This window comes from Oncorhynchus mykiss, chromosome 8, assembly GCF_057628025.1.
Source record: "Oncorhynchus mykiss isolate SJ-2025 chromosome 8, ASM5762802v1, whole genome shotgun sequence".
In the NCBI taxonomy this organism is placed as follows: Eukaryota; Metazoa; Chordata; class Actinopteri; order Salmoniformes; family Salmonidae; genus Oncorhynchus; species Oncorhynchus mykiss.
Window position 1 is genome coordinate 79,600,755 of NC_143029.1, and position 16,235 is coordinate 79,616,989.

Below are 16,235 nucleotides of genomic sequence, written 5' to 3' on the forward strand. Positions count from 1 at the left end.
ATTGTGGGGTGCTTTGTCATTTTGAAACGTTCCCTGAATATTTCTGTCCCTGTGTTGGTGGTGCTAAATATGTGTATGCGACCAATAACATTCGATTTGACTTGATGTATTTTTGTATATTGGAGACATTCTGCGTTGGTATCCTTCCTCAACATAGTGTTGGAACATATCCATTATAGCCTGAGCCTGTGCTAGCTGAGAGCTTGACCAGTATCTTTCTTCGGCTGTCAAGGGAGCACTGCATGCAAACCTGGAAAGACTGCACAGCTGGGGTCCACAGACAGAGAGAATGAATTAAGACAGAATGAAAAGACTCGTGAGTATTTTGTCTGCACATATAGCCTAAGCCTTCTGGTCATTTGAAGGTGACGCTTACCCCTCTACACCGACTATAGCCCACTCTTGGATTTCATTGTGTGATTTGCAGGGGTGCAAAAAATATCCTTATCTTCAAACAAGGCACCGAAATGTAGCCTATAAAAAAAGCACTGCATCTGCAGGTACCATATTTCTCTTTTACCCGGGAAAGGTTTATTGGAAAGGTTTGACCTGGTCTGGACGCGTTCACTGGAAGATAACGGGGATGCCACGGTTACGCGCAGAAGCCGCTCGAGGAAGAGACAGGTGCGGCAGAGGGGATTGGTAGTTTAATAGCCGATTCTCATCCAGGCATTGTGATTACCAAGACCCAGAGAGAGCTTGGTGCCCTGCTCCACCCTTTGTGTTGATTTCAGACGTGGAGGAAAACCTGTCTGCGTACGAGAGGACGACTGGCAACAAACCAGACATCGCCTGCTTACCTGTCCATCTCGCACAGTGAATGGTGAGTGAGTTTAGCCGTAGAGAGAGATGGTGGAGGATGGATGAACAGGTATTGCATTCGCTTTAACAGCGTTTTTACCGCGGCCGCGCCTTCGGTTGCTGGTGCTCTGAATGTACACATGCTATGTTTAATCAGCTGCCATTGAATGCTTTGTTTAGGTTATTGTCAATGACAAAGGGTGTTGTGTCGTATTCTTTTGAGGTACGTGTCTCCTTTGGCTGCTACACTGTGTGGGCTCTGTGTTCTTTGTGTTATTCAATGCATCATTGTTTTCAGAATTGGACATGGACTAATATATTTTAGTTGAATTAATCATGTGTTGCATCACTTGCATGATGTAGTCCATTAGTTTCATGTGGGTATGATCATTAAAGTTTTACTTACCAGTTATTCGGATCATAAGAATGACAATGGTGAATATGATGAGTTTAATCATGTTGACAATTAGTCTACATGCTGATCCTATATGGAACAACAGCTCTTATTCATCCTATCCAATAATGCAAGTTTTTTTTTTCTACATGTTGGGTCATTCTTGTACATTGCGACTCTCAACCCCAATTGACCAGGGTAAGTAAGTGGCATTAAAGAGTGACGTTGGTTGAATAATTATGTTTTTCTAAAGGTTTCCAGTGATATAGACCAAAGGTCAGACATATGGTAATTTGCCTGTCATCATTGCATTGATTGGCTCATTATTCTTTCAGTAGCTCCTTGGGCTATGCCTGAGTGTAGAACAATGTAAAGCACTTTGAGACCTATTGTAGGAAGAGCTAGCCTAGGAGTTGGCTATGCAGCACAAACAGATCTGGGACCAGTCAAGACCCAGTTGGGTTGAAAAGGGTAGTGGTTAATATTTGCATGGCAGGCTTGTGTTTTTAATTGTATTTTTAGTCAAGTAACTTATTGTACATCCCGACTGTTCTTTCTTGTTCTGCTGTTGGCTGTTGTTCATTCCAAATGTCCTCAAGACGTCCTGTGATTGGTCCATAGGGTTTTTGATGTGGGAGCAGAACCATACAGAGTTCTGCAAACTAACTGGACACAAACTGGTTGAATCAATGTTGTTTCCACGTCATTTCAACAAAAAAAAAAAAATGAATCATTGTGGAAAACTGATTGGATTTGCAAAAGGTAATAAACATCAGGGGATTTCTTCATTCTTTCACCCACATTTTAATCTAAATCCAATGACATGGTAAATGTTTAGTTGATTTAATGTTGAATTCACGTTAGTTGACAACTAAACCAAGTGTAACTCATAACTTGATATTGAACTGTGGGTATTGTGTATTCCTACTAGAATGTAATGGGTTTGGAACTTCAGATGGGATGACAGGGTTTGGAGCTTCAGATGGGATGACAGGGTTTGGAACTTCAGATGGGATGACAGGATTTGGAACTTCAGATGGGATGACAGGGTTTGGAACTTCAGATGGGATGACAGGGTTTGGAACTTCAGATGGGATGACAGGGTTTGGGAACTTCAGATGGGATGACAGGGTTTGGAACTTCAGATGGGATGACAGGGTTTGGAACTTCAGATGGGATGACAGGGTTTGGAACTTCAGATGGGATGACAGGGTTTGGAACTTCAGATGGGATGACAGGGTTTGGGAACTTCAGATGGGATGACAGGGTTTGGAACTTCAGATGGGATGACAGGGTTTGGAACTTCAGATGGGATGACAGGGTTTGGGAACTTCAGATGGGATGACAGGGTTTGACAGCCAATACCACAGGTATGACAAGACATTTGTTTTTACTGCTCTAATTCGGTTGGTAACCAGTTTATAACAGCAATAAGGCACCTCAGGGGTTTGTGATATATGGCCAATATACCACGACAAAGGGCTGTGTCCAGATACTCCGCATTGCGTGGTCCATAAGAACAGCCCTTAGCTGTGGTATATTGGTCATATACCACACCCCCTCGTGCCTTATTGCTTAATTATGTCATGGGGTGAGACCATTCTCATAAAGAGCTGAACGTGTGAAGGAGGAGGAGTAGTTGCTAGATGGCTTGCTTGAATGGACCAAATTGGATGAGCTTTGTGGTCTTAATGAGGTATACGGTTAAGGTTAGTGGCTATAATCACAAGATAGAGTTGTACTTGTGTCCTTTCTAGCATGACCAGATAGTGATGACCAGAGGGAGGCTTGAGAGAAGAGGGGTCAACATCAGGCAGCTTTATTGGGCTAAATCCCACAGACAGAGACTCTGAATATATTGTAGACTAAAGCCCGGGCTGCCAACATCCCACCCACTCTCAATGTTTGTGTTCATCAGACTTACAGCCTACTGCGGATCCCTTAAGCACCCAACATGGTCCTCAGTGGCAAGGAAAACTGCTCACTTACTGCTGGCATTCCTGGGGCCGGCAGAGTGATTTACCCATTATTATTTATTTATTGTTTACAACTCCCCCTTTTCTATCAGGGCCATCGAGGTCCAATGGCCTTTAACAGCCTTTGGTTGCAGTTGTTTATGTTTGTGTCAAAAGAGACAGGCAGGAGAGAGAAGAGAGAGGGGAGAGAGGGGAGAGAGAGAAGAGAGAGAGAGAGGGGAGAGAGAGAAGAGAGAGAGAAGAGAGAGAGAAGAGAGAGGGGAGAGAGAGAAGAGAGAGAGGGGAGAGAGAGAAGAGAGAGAGAGGGGAGAGAGAGAAGAGAGAGAGAGGGGAGAGAGAGGGACATGGAGTGAAGTGCAGAGAGAGATAAGGGAAGATGGGGAGCAAGAGGATATGTCAGAAAGGTTAGAGCAAGGAGGAGAGAGTGAGACAGAAAGTAGAAAGAGAGAGACATGGAGTCTGAGGGAGTGTGAATGGTTTCCCTGTTTTGCCTGCTATGGCCACAGACAGCCTCACAGCAGCCCTGTGAGCAGGTGCTCACCCCACCACAGCCACCAGAGGGAACAACAGGTGCAGCCAGTGTTTCCCTTAGGCTCTCTTTAGACGGCACAAAACCCCAGGTCAGAGCTATCTGAGATCCTTGGGACGACCATACCCTAACGCCTTACCCTTACCATTACCTTAACCCTAACCTTTACCTAACCCTAACCCTTACCTTAACCATTTGAAATGTCAACTTCAATGGGGTAGGGCATCCCAAGGATCCCGCATAGCATTCACCCAAGGCAACGTCACAGGGCTGTTGACTGACATACCAAAACATTCAAACCAAAACCAATTGAAACCATTTACACTTACACGGTATATCACTTATAGCCAAGCAATTATAGCCTCTGCTACAGAATCAGTAACACATTATTTACAGCACAGGGATACAATAAATTATTCATCAATGATTAATTAAACAGTATAATTACTCAATCCTAATGTAAGGAAAAAATAATAATAATTTAATTTATAAATTAAGGATATACGAAACTGATTTGAAAAGCAATTAAACCAATAAAAAGGTTTCAGCTGAAGCAATCTTGTAGAGCCAGAGGGTACAGCACGGCCCATAGGGATTGTTAATGACTTTTATTGATCACAACTACGGCCTCTGTGGCTCTCAACATGGTAGCTATGTTGATCATGGTAGCTACATTGTCGCTGCATACCAAGAATGCAAGTTTGGGTTCATGTCCTAAATAAGTCTTTCTACCAGACATGTGCAGGTCTGTTCGTTGATGTCCAGGAAGGCAATTGCAAACATTTTGTTCTTGTTTAGTTCTGTTACACCCGGTAAACACTGATTGATTGATTTCAAAACTGCAGAGTGTGAGAAATGCTGTTTCACTTTAAGCTGTAAAACGTGTAAACACCCATTTGCATTGTGTTAGTCTTCCTAAATGCCTGATTGGTAGGAAAATGGAGGCTGAGTAAAAAGTGCTTGTTTATTATTTAAACTGAGGCGTTTAGGCATCAATAATAAAATAGCACTTTTTATTGTACAGTACTTCCATTTCCTACTAGAGTGGCTGATGTCTCACACATTCAGTTTGCTCCATTTCATTCATGAGTAACAGAGGTTGGTCAGTGAACCACTCGTGCATGATGTGTAGCCTTTCCTGAGACCTGAAGACTGTTATCTTCCGTAGCATCCTGCAGTATTCTGTGGCAGTGCAGGGGTTCATCAGAATTTCAGAGCCAGGTTTGAAATATCCAGATGTGACAGTAAGTTGATATATAGGCTACTAAGAGAGGCCCCATAACTGATATGATATATGTCAGTGTTCTTCTGTAAGATGGACCAGGATGAAGTGTGTCCTGAGTTATAGCCACCCAGACAGTCCAGTCTGTTAGAACTGAGAGGGTGGGCTTCTTTCACTTCCTCAGCACTACATCAACACTTTTAAAAGCCTCTGTATACCTCAGGGTCTATAGGACCAGAGGGCTCTGGCTGTGCAGGTTTCTCCTCTGTGACCTATACCAGCGGGGGTCCTGGGAGCAAGGACCCCAGGCAGACGTTTTTCAGCATGAAGAGGGCAGAGGTGCTGGGCTCGTGGAGGCAGGCCTATTGTGTTGCCCGTCAGAATGTAGATCTTGTTGTAAGGAGAGAAGGTACCAAAAACAAACTCTTTGGCCCAGTTCCAGTCGCCCTCTTGTACCACCTTGGTGTCCAGAGATCTGAAAGGACGGGATCTAATTCTTGCATGGGCCACACTCACATATAGAGAATATTAGCAGTCGTCTTATGTTGCTCTGGATAAAATGGTCTGCTTTATGATGTGGTATTACATTGGTAATATAAGAGAGTATTTATGTTCATTTTCATGCTCTCCTTTCATCAATAATGTCTCCCCTAAGCTTTACCCACGATCAAGAGAGCCTGACGCCCAGTATGGGGTCTCACATACCCGATGAGGGATGCTAACACGTGTATTCACTTCTGCAACATATGGCTCTCATATATCCCTCAGCCCTGGATCCCCTAGCGTAGCGACGCCTTTGCTACACTCTCATTAAAAAGAACCAGGGAGCGAATAGCACATATGGTTCAGGGCAGGTGTGTGGTGCACATTTGTGTGTGTGTGTGTGTGTGTGTGTGTGTGCGTGTGTTTGTGTTTGTGTTTGTGTTTGTGTTTGTGTGTGTGTGTGTGTGTGTGTGTGTGTGTGTGTGTGTGTGTGTGTGTGTGTGTGTGTGTGTGTGTGTGTGTGTACAGAGCAGGTGTTATGTGGATATTTCATGCTGAACCGTTTCATGTTTCCCACACGTTGCCATATTGCTAGAGCCTTTGGGAGATTGTTATTCAACCAGGATGTGATTCTGATCCTAAACAATCTATGGCACTTTTTCCCAAATGGCTGGTCTGAAATGATGACAGATAGGTCCTATTTGGGTTGTGGCTTAATGGGCGAGAAATAGTGTCGAGCAATATTGTTTTTTGTTCTTGAGGAAATTCAAAAGACTGTAGGTAAGTCATCGTGGCACCAGAATAGTTTGGGAACGGCTGATCTAGGACCTGCACTTTTCAGAGCAAAGTCAGTGTGAACTGTATAAAGAGAGGAATACAACTTTTAATAAAACACGTAGTCCTTATCAAAACTAACCTTAATTATAAACTGGGTGGTTCGAGTCCTGAATGCTGATTTGCTGACAGGCATGGTATATCAGACCATATACCACGATTATGACAGAAAGTTAATTTTTACTGCTCTAATTACGTTGGCAACCAGTTTCTAATAGCAATAAGGCACCTTGAGGTTTGTGGCATATGGACAATATTCCACAGCTAAGTGCTGTATCCAGGCACTCCACGTTGCGTTGTGTGTAAGAACAGCCATTAGCCGTGGTATATTGGCCATATACCCCACCCCCGCGGGGCTTATTGGTTAATTATACCACAGGGTTCTTATCCAAACTTCCAGACGTAGGACGGAGAGTTACTCCTTTGTGGAAAGCACTTTTAAAATGCTTCACATAGCCTTTAGGTCACTTCCACAGCTTTATTATCTTTATGAGTTGACTATAACACCTTTATATCACAATAATGCAAATATATACAGACAGTTCTTCTGAATATGGATACGATAACTTTATCTTTGTCTTCTCTGCTCTCTGGAAAGATGACAGCTATTCCCATGGCTGTGTCTTATCTCTTGTGCTCATTTGCATGACAGTAGCTGTCCACTTCATGTGCCTCACTCTGACTCAAACCTTTTCAAAATCCTAGTTTGTCTTTGCACTTGACTTCTTGTTTCTTATGGAGAGTAGCAGGGAGTTTCTTGCAGTCTGAACGTTTGCCACTTTACCCATCCAAGAGAGAGTTCACAGAGCCTGTAAGCCAAAGAAAGGCATTTAAAAGGCATTGTAGCCTAAATAAAGAGCTGGAATAGGATTATATTGGGAGACAGAGGCACAGCAGTGTCTTTTGTCTTGACTGCTGGAGAAGGGTTTTAGTCTGATTGTGTGTTTGCTGAAGATAATTTCACTCCACCTCCTCATCCGTCCCTTGTTCCCTTCCTCCTCTTCTCCCTCCACTTTCAGACATCAAGTTTGTCTCTTAATGATGTCTTTTCATCAGGAGGATAGTCCCAACTGAGAGAGGAACAATAGAGCAGAGCAGCAACTCAATGATGACTACCTGAGAGCAGGGAAGGGAACACATTCCGGGGAGAGGTTATCTCTGTGTGTGTAGGTGTGTGTGTGTGTGTGTACATTTTTCGAGTGTGTGTACATGTGTAACCTGGTGCACATGCAGTACCTGTACAAACCGAATATGGTCACTTTGCTATCATAAAGTCTATATTTATCCTCATTACAAGCCATCAAAATAGAGGGTATAGCTTGTTCTCTACTACTGTATAGGTGCTCAGGAGAAACCTTGTCTGAAGCTATCTGTATAGAACTGGAGCACTTTGTGGTAACATTTGCAGTGAAGGAATTAGAATATACAGTATTTAGTAAGGTTAGGGTGGGCCATTTTATACTTTATTACATGGATGGTTTCACACACATACAGGGCCTTCGGAAAGTATTCAGACCCCTTGACTTGTTCCACATTCTGTTACGTTACAGCCTTATTCTAAAATGGATTAAATAAATACAAATCCTCATTAATCTACACCCAATACCTCATAATGACAAAGCGAAAACAGGTTTTTAGAAATGTTTGCAAATTTATGAAAAAACTAAAACCGATATACCTTATATACCTTTACCTACATAAGTATTCAGACTCTTTGCTATGAGACTCGAAATTGAGCTCAGGTGCATCTTGTTTCCATTGATCATCATTGAGATATTTCTACAACTTGATTGGAGCCCATCTGTCGTAAATTCTATTGATTGGACATGATTTGGAAAGGCACACATCTGTCTACATAAGCTTTCACAGTTCACAGTGCACGTCAGAGAAAAAACCAAGCCATGAGGTCGAAGGAATTGTCCGTGGAACTCAGAGACAGGATTGTGTCGAGGCTCAGATCTGGGGAAGGGTACCAAAAGATTTCTTCAGCATTGAAGGTCCCCGAGAACACAGTGGCCTCCATCATTATTAAATGTAAGAAGTTTGGAACCACCAAGACTCTACCTAGAGCTGGCCGTCTGGCCAAACTGAGCAATCGCGGGAAAAGGGCCTTGGTCAGGGAGGTGACCAAGAACCCAGTGGTCACTCTGACAGAGCTCCAGAGTTCCTCTGTGGAGATGGGAGAACCTTCCAGAAGGACAACCATCTCTGCAGCATTCCACCAATCAGACCTTTATGGTAGAGTGGCCTGACGGAAGCCTCTCCTCAGTAAAAGGCACATGAGAGCTTGCCTGGAGTGCCAAAAGACACCTAAAGACTCCGGAGAGACCTGAAAATAGCTGTGCAGCAACGCTCCCAATGCAACCTGACAGAGCTTGAGAGGATCTGCGGAGAAGAATGGGAGAAACTCCCCAAATACAGGTGTGTCAAGCTTGTAGCGTCATACCCAAGAAGACTCAAGGCTGTAATCACTGCCAAAGGTGCTTCAACAAAGTACTGAGTAAAGGGTCTGAATTCTTATGTAAATGTAATATTTCATCTTTTTATTTTTTCTACATTTGCAAACATTTCTAAAAAAAACTGTTTTTGCTTTGTCCTTATGTGGTATTGTATGTAGGTTGATGAGGGGGAAAAAACGATTTAATACATTTTAGAATAAGGCTGTAATGTAACAAAATGTGGAAAAGTCAAGGGGTCTGAATACTTTCCGAATGCATTGTTGATGGAATCAAATATCATTCAGTGATCTGGCTATTTGAAAATGTTTAATCAAAGCCAACATCAGCTTGTACAAGATGTTTTCGGCAATGCATGTGCAGATCGGAGATACAGTAGATGTCTTTGAAAACACTGAAAAATTATCTTTCTAATTGAAAACCCTGTCTTATCTTAGCTAATGACAATGTCGGTGGGCTTGACATCTCAGTGTTGTGCTGTGTACTCTATGGGCTTGACATCTCAGTGTTGTGCTGTGTACTCTATGGGCTTGACATCTCAGTGTTGTCCTGTGTACTCTATGGGCTTGACATCTCAGTGTTGTGCTGTGTACTCTATGGGCTTGTCATCTCAGTGTTGTGCTGTGTACTCTATGGGCTTGACATCTCAGTGTTGTGCTGTGTACTCTATGGGCTTGTCATCTCAGTGTTGTGCTGTGTACTCTATGGGCTTGACATCTCAGTGTTGTGCTGCGTACTCTATGGGCTTGTCATCTCAGTGTTGTGCTGTGTACTCTATGGGCTTGTCATCTCAGTGTTGTGCTGCGTACTCTATGGGCTTGTCATCTCAGTGTTGTGCTGCGTACTCTATGGGCTTGTCATCTCAGTGTTGTGCTGTGTACTCTATGGGCTTGTCATCTCAGTGTTGTGCTGTGTACTCTATGGGCTTGACATCTCAGTGTTGTGCTGTGTACTCTATGGGCTTGACATCTCAGTGTTGTGCTGTGTACTCTATGGGCTTGACATCTCAGTGTTGTGCTGTGTACTCTATGGGCTTGACATCTCAGTTTTGTGCTGTGTACTCTATGGGCTTGACATCTCAGTGTTGTGCTGTGTACTCTATGGGCTTGTCATCTCAGTGTTGTGCTGTGTACTCTATGGGCTTGTCATCTCAGTGTTGTGCTGCGTACTCTATGGGCTTGTCATCTCAGTGTTGTGCTGTGTACTCTATGGGCTTGTCATCTCAGTGTTGTGCTGTGTACTCTATGGGCTTGTCATCTCAGTGTTGTGCTGTGTACTCTATGGGCTTGACATCTCAGTGTTGTGCTGTGTACTCTATGGGCTTGCTGCAGTTGAGTTCTGTGTTGTAACGTTTGCCCTTGCCGCTGCTCAGGACTGTGTGTGTGCGTTTGTGTGTGTCTTATCTGACTGTAGCATAGTACTGCACCATAAATACATACAGTACCTCTGTTGCAGACCCAGCTCCAAGTTATAAAATGTGTGTGTGATGCAGTCGAGCGTGTGTATATGTGTGTATGCATGCATGTGTTCGTTGTGCGCGTGTCTGTTTGTGTGTGTGTGAGTGTGTGTGTCTGCCTATGTGTGTGTGTGTTCGGGCTCGGCTTTCTGTTGCTTGAGGAGATATTTCAACCGGGGCTCAAAGGCGAGCCAAGGGTACTGCTAAACACTCCCCATTAGCTAGACCAGATTAACATGTACAGTCAGAGAGAGGGGGGGTGGAGAGGGAGAAGAAGAAGGAGATGGTGAGGGATTTTAAAAAGAGGGATTGTAGAGAGGAAGGGGGGGGGGACCATTCCAAGTTGATGATGAATATGCAAATAAGGCAATTATAACCTAAGGTGTTATGTTAATTAAGGATAGAGATCTCGCCCATGTGACCTATTCTAGCTCTTATCTGCCCCTTATCAAACGTATCAGCTGTCTAACCACTCCTATAGGGCTCCTCACTGCTCAGCTCTTCTTAATAACTGACCTGTGATCAGCTGTCTAACCACTGCTATATGGCTCCTCACTGCTCAGCTCTCTTTAATAACTGTTTTGGGATCAATAATAAGCTGTCCCTAACATACAGTAGCTCTTACTGAAACAATATTTGTATTTACTTGTTTTGAATAGTTTAATTCTTTATACAGATACGTTAACCGTTTTCTTATGAGTTGCATATACAGTTGAAGTCAGACGTTTACATACACTTAGGTTGGAGTCATTAAAACTCGTTTTTCAACCACTCCACACATTTCTTGTTAACAAACTATAGTTTTGGCAAGTCGGTTAGGACATCTACTTTGTGCATGACAAGTAATTTTTACAAAAATCATTTACAGAAAGACTATTTCACTTGTAACTCACTATATCACAATTTCAGTGGGTCATAAGTTTACATACACTAAGATAACGTACCTTTAAATAGCTTGGAAAATTCCAGAAAATGATGTCATGGCTTTAGATTAGAAGCTTCTGATAGGCTAATTGACATAATTTGAGTTAATTGGAGGTGTACCTGTGGATGTATTTCAAGGCCTATCTTCAAACTCAGTGCCTCTTTGCTTGACATCATAGGAAAATCAAAATAAATCAGCCAAGACCTTGTAGACCTCCACAAGTCTGGTTCATCCTTGGGAGCAATTTCCAAACGCCTGAAGGAACCACGTTCATCTGTACAAACAATAGTACTTAAGTATAAACACTATGGGACCACGCAGCCGTCACACAGCTCAGGAAGGAGATGCATTCTGTCTCCTAAAGATGAACGTACTTTGTGCGAAAAGTGCAAATCAATCCCAGAACAGCAGCAAAGGACCTTGTGAAGATGCTGGAGGAAACAGGCACAAAAGTATCCATATCCACAGTAAAACAAGTCCTATATCGACATAACCTGAAAGGCCGCTCAGCAAGGAAGAAGCCACTGCTCCAAAACCTCCATAAAAAAATGCCAAACTACGGTTTGCAACTGCACATGGGGACAAAGATCTTACTTTTTTTTAGAAATGTCCTCTGGTCTGATGAAGCAAAAATAGAACTGTTTGGCCATAATGACCATCGTTAGGTTTGGAGGAGAAATGGGGAGGCTTGCAAGCCGAAGAACACCATTCCAACCGTGACTTACCGGGGTGGCAGCATCATGTTATGGGGGTGCATTGCTGCAAGAAGGACTGGTGTACTTCACAAAATAGATGGCATTATGAGGTATGAAAATGATGTTGGAAGGGGACAAAATTCACCCAACTTATTGTGGGAAGCTTGTGGAAGGCTACCCGAAACCTTTGACCCAAGTTAAACAATTTAAAGGCAATGCTACCAAATACTAATACCCACTGGGAATGTGACGAAAGAAATATAAGCTGAAATAAATCATTCTCTCTACTATTATTCTGACATTTCACATTCTTAAAATGAAGTGGTGATCCTAACTGACCTAAGACAGGGAAATTTTACTAGGATATAAATGTGAGGGAATTGTGAAAAACTGAGTTTAAATGTATTTGGCTAAGGTGTATGTAAACTTCTGACTTCAACTGTAAACTGTAACTGCAGACATGTTTACACATTTCATACGAGTTCCACATATACTGTAACTGCAGATATATTCACCCAATGCTGGACCCCCGGAGAGAGGGAGCTGTGGGAGAGGGAGCGAGGGGTTTGAGGTGCTCTCTAGCTGGTTACTCTCCAGGCCAGAACCAGCCTCTTTATAATTGTCTACTGGCATAGACCAAGGGGGAAACATTCTCTTTCTTCTCTTTCTATCCCTCTCTCTCCATCCATCCCTCTTTCTCTCCCTGATAACACTCAGCACTCTGCCACTGAATCTAATGTAACCTGGGCATTAGCATATGAATTACCATGCAGATTGAAAAGTACACTAAGATATTTAGAAGAGAAAATGCCATATTCCCTTAGCTGTGATTAGGTCCCAGTCTGGGGAGACTGTTAGACACTTAAGGGAATGCTGTATTATCCAATAACACACCCTCCTTGATTAGATAAAACCTGAACTCATTGATTTCTATTCTGATCTGTGTGTGTGTGTGTGCGTTTGTGCCATCTACTTCCAATACCCATGCCGACACACCCAACCATTATCAGTGTCAGTCCAATAATGAAATGAGTGAATGTAATGTACTGTAGACCCAGTTATCCCAGTTTATCCCCCTCGTCTCAGGCCCTTTAGTCAACGATTTTAACCTGCAGAGAGAGAGAGAGAGAGAGAGAGAGAGAGAGAGAGAGAGAGAGAGAGAGAGAGAGAGAGAGAGAGATAGAGAGAGAGAGAGAGAGAGAGAGAGAGAGAGAGAGAGAGAGAGAGAGAGAGAGAGAGAGAGAGAGAGAGAGAGAGAGAGAGAGAGAGAGAGAGAGAGAGAGAGAGAGAGAGAGAGAGAGAGAGAGAGAGAGTGAGTGAGTTCACTAAAAGCCTGGGATTTCAAAGCAGTTGCTCACTACAATCGAGATAATGCTACGGAACACCGAGATAAGACCACAGCACAATGGAACACCTCATTCAGAATGCCAGGTTAGGAGTGGATTCTGCCAGGTTAGAGCCATGATTCTCTGTCATCTGTGGAAGAGGACTGGAAAACTCTAAACGGCAGCTGACTCAGACAGCAATGTTTTAATATCCACTTCCTACAGTGGTAGAAGGGTGAAAATCAAACGAATTAGTGTTTTTAAAGATATGTTTTCAACTACCTCATACCCTGCACGTTGACTAAGTACCAGTACTCATTGTATATAGCCTCATTATTGTTATTTACAGTGCATTCGGAATGTAATCAGACCCCTTGACTTTATCCACATTTTCTTACGTTACAGCCTTATTTTAAAATGGATTACATTTTTTTAAAATCATCATCAATCTACACACAAGTGAAAACATATTTTTAGAATTTTTTACAAATGTATTAAAATTTAAAAACAGAAATACCCGATGGAAATATTTATTCAGTCTCTTTGCTATGAGACTCAAAATTGAGCCCAAGTGCATCCTGTTTCCATTGATGAGCCTTAAGCCTTAAGCTGTTTCTACACCTTGTTTGGAGTCCCGTGGTAAATTCAATTGATTGGACACGATGTGGAAAGGCACACACCTACCTATATAAGATCCCACAGTTGACAGTACATGTCAGAGCAAAAATCAAGCATTGAAGTCGAAGGAATTGTCCGTAGAGCTCCGAGACAGGATTGTGTCGAGACACAAATCTGGGGAAGGGTACCAAAACATTTCTGGAGCATTGAAGGTCCCCAAGAACACACTGGCCTCCATCAATCTTAAATGTAAGAAGTTTGAAACCACCAAGACTCCTAGAGCTGGCTGCCTGGCCAAACTGACCAATCAGGGGAGAAGGGCCTTGGTCAGGGAGGTGACCAAGAACCCAATGGTCACTCTGACCGACCTCCAGAGTTACTCTGTAGAGATGAGGTAACCTTCCAGAAGGACAACCATCTCTGCAGCACTCCACCAATCAGGCCTTTATTGTAGAGTGGCCAGACGGAAACCACTCCTCAGTAAAAGGTACATGACAGCCCGCTTGAGTTTGCCAAACAAGATACTCTTGTCTGATGAAACCAATAATTCACTTTTTGGCCTGAATGCCAAGCGTCATGTGTGGAGCAAACCTAGCGTTATTCCTACGGTGTAGAATGGTGGGGGCAGCATTGTGCTGTGTGGATGTTTTGCAGCGGCAGGGACTGAGAGATCCTTGATATAAACCTGCTCCAGAGCACTCAGGACCTCAGGACCGCGAAGGTTCACCTTCCAACAGGACAACGACCCTCAGCACACAGCCAAGACAACGCAGGAGTGGCTTCGGGACAAGTCTCTGAATGTCCTTGAGTGGCCCAGCCAGAGCCCGGACTTGAACCCGATCTAACATCTCTGGAGAGACCTGAAAATAGCTGTGCAGCGACGCTCCCCATCCAACTTGACAGAGCTTGAGAGGATCGGCAGAGAAGAATGGGAGAAACTCCCCAAATACAGGTGTGCCAAGCTTGTAGTGTAATACACAAGAAGACTCAAGGCTGTAATCGCTGCCAACTGTGCAACAAACTATTAAGTAAAGGGTCTGAATACTTATGTAAATGTTTTATTAAAAAATATATATCAATTAGCAAAATTTCTAGAAACCGGTTTTTGCTTTGTCATTATGGGGTAGATTGATGAGGGGGGAAAAAACGATTTAATCAATTGTAGAATAAAGCTGTAACGCAACAATGTGGAAAAAGATAATGGGTCTGAATACTTTCCTAATGCACCTTATTGTGTTACTATTTTCTGTTTTTATATGATTTTTTAGCTTGTAGGTAAGCATTTCACGGTACAAATGTTGTGTTCAGCGCAACATTTTATTTTATTTATAGTGGATGTAAAATGGCACCACTTATCACACTGTAACCATGTTATTTCTCATGAGTTAACTTCCTGTCATTTGCTCACCCTCATTCAGCATTACAGTGATTTTTCTCTTTTGAGAGAGTGACTTTAATCGAATTGTTGCAGTAATTCTAGTTATTTGTGGTTTATATTTGAGTATATGTGCTTACAAAAAAAGCCTATTCCTGTTCTTTCCCTGTGAAACAAGAAACCCTCAAACTCCGATTGAACCTGTCCTGTCCTCTCTTCTCATCTCGCCCCATCCCCCTCTCTGTAGAGAGACAGAGAAAGGCAAATGGAGATGGAGAGAGAAAGCCCTCCTAGTGTGTGTGTGAGAGAGAGAGAGAGAGAGAGAGAGAGCCCTCCCTACTTTCTTTTGCATCTGCTTCTGCAATAGATTGCCATAGCCTGACATTGCTATCGGTTGCTATGGTAACACAGGGCACAGTGAAGAGTGGCTGCAAGAGAGAGAGAGATAGAGAGAGAGAGAGAGAGCGAGAGAGAGAGAGAGGTGCAGGAAAACAGTGACCCTAACACAAGGACACATTTTACACTAATACACCACAACATAATGGAATAATACAGATCCAAAAGAAAACAGCAACAACTCACACATTTTTATTGCAGCATAGTGGTTAACTGTCGATAGGTTTAGGCTACTAAATGATAATTTAATTTACCCTATACCCATCATGAGGTTGCTACAACCTAGCCTATGTATGAAACGTAGGTGCACACAGGTCGAAAGAAAATGTTGAGGTGACAGAGACACATGGACAGACATTCAATACCACCTGGCACACTCTTGCCTGCATATTTTTTATTTTTATTTAACTAGGCAAGTCAGTTAAGAACAAATTATTATTTTCAATGACGGCCTAGTGGGTTAACTGCCTGTTCAGGGGCAGAACGACAGATTTGTACCTTGTCAGCTCGGGGATTTGAACTTGCAACCTTCCGGTTACTAGTCCAACCCTGCTGCCCCGGCAGGCTACCCTGCCGCATTTATCTGATCTAGGGTGCAATGATTAGTCCAACAGTTGCAATCAAGAGTTTCTATAGGACAAATTCTTGTATATTTATCCCTGTTTCGTTCTGTTTGCTTCCTTTTTAAGAAACGTTTTTCAACAGAGTCGGCAGAATGAATACACCCCTGATCACACGCAAACACAGTTC

The 16,235-nt window shown here is 42.9% G+C and overlaps 1 protein-coding gene across 1 annotated transcript in view; it reads left to right on the forward strand.

Moving 5' to 3' along the window:
• LOC110530992 (semaphorin-6B) overlaps window positions 1–16,235 on the forward strand; it is a 75,473-nt gene continuing 59,238 nt past the window's right edge. The window contains exon 1 of the mRNA XM_036986337.2: window positions 1–823. Within this exon, the coding sequence (XP_036842232.2) occupies window positions 821–823 (3 nt within the window). The 5' untranslated portion in view covers window positions 1–820. The remainder of the gene's footprint in view (window positions 824–16,235) is intronic.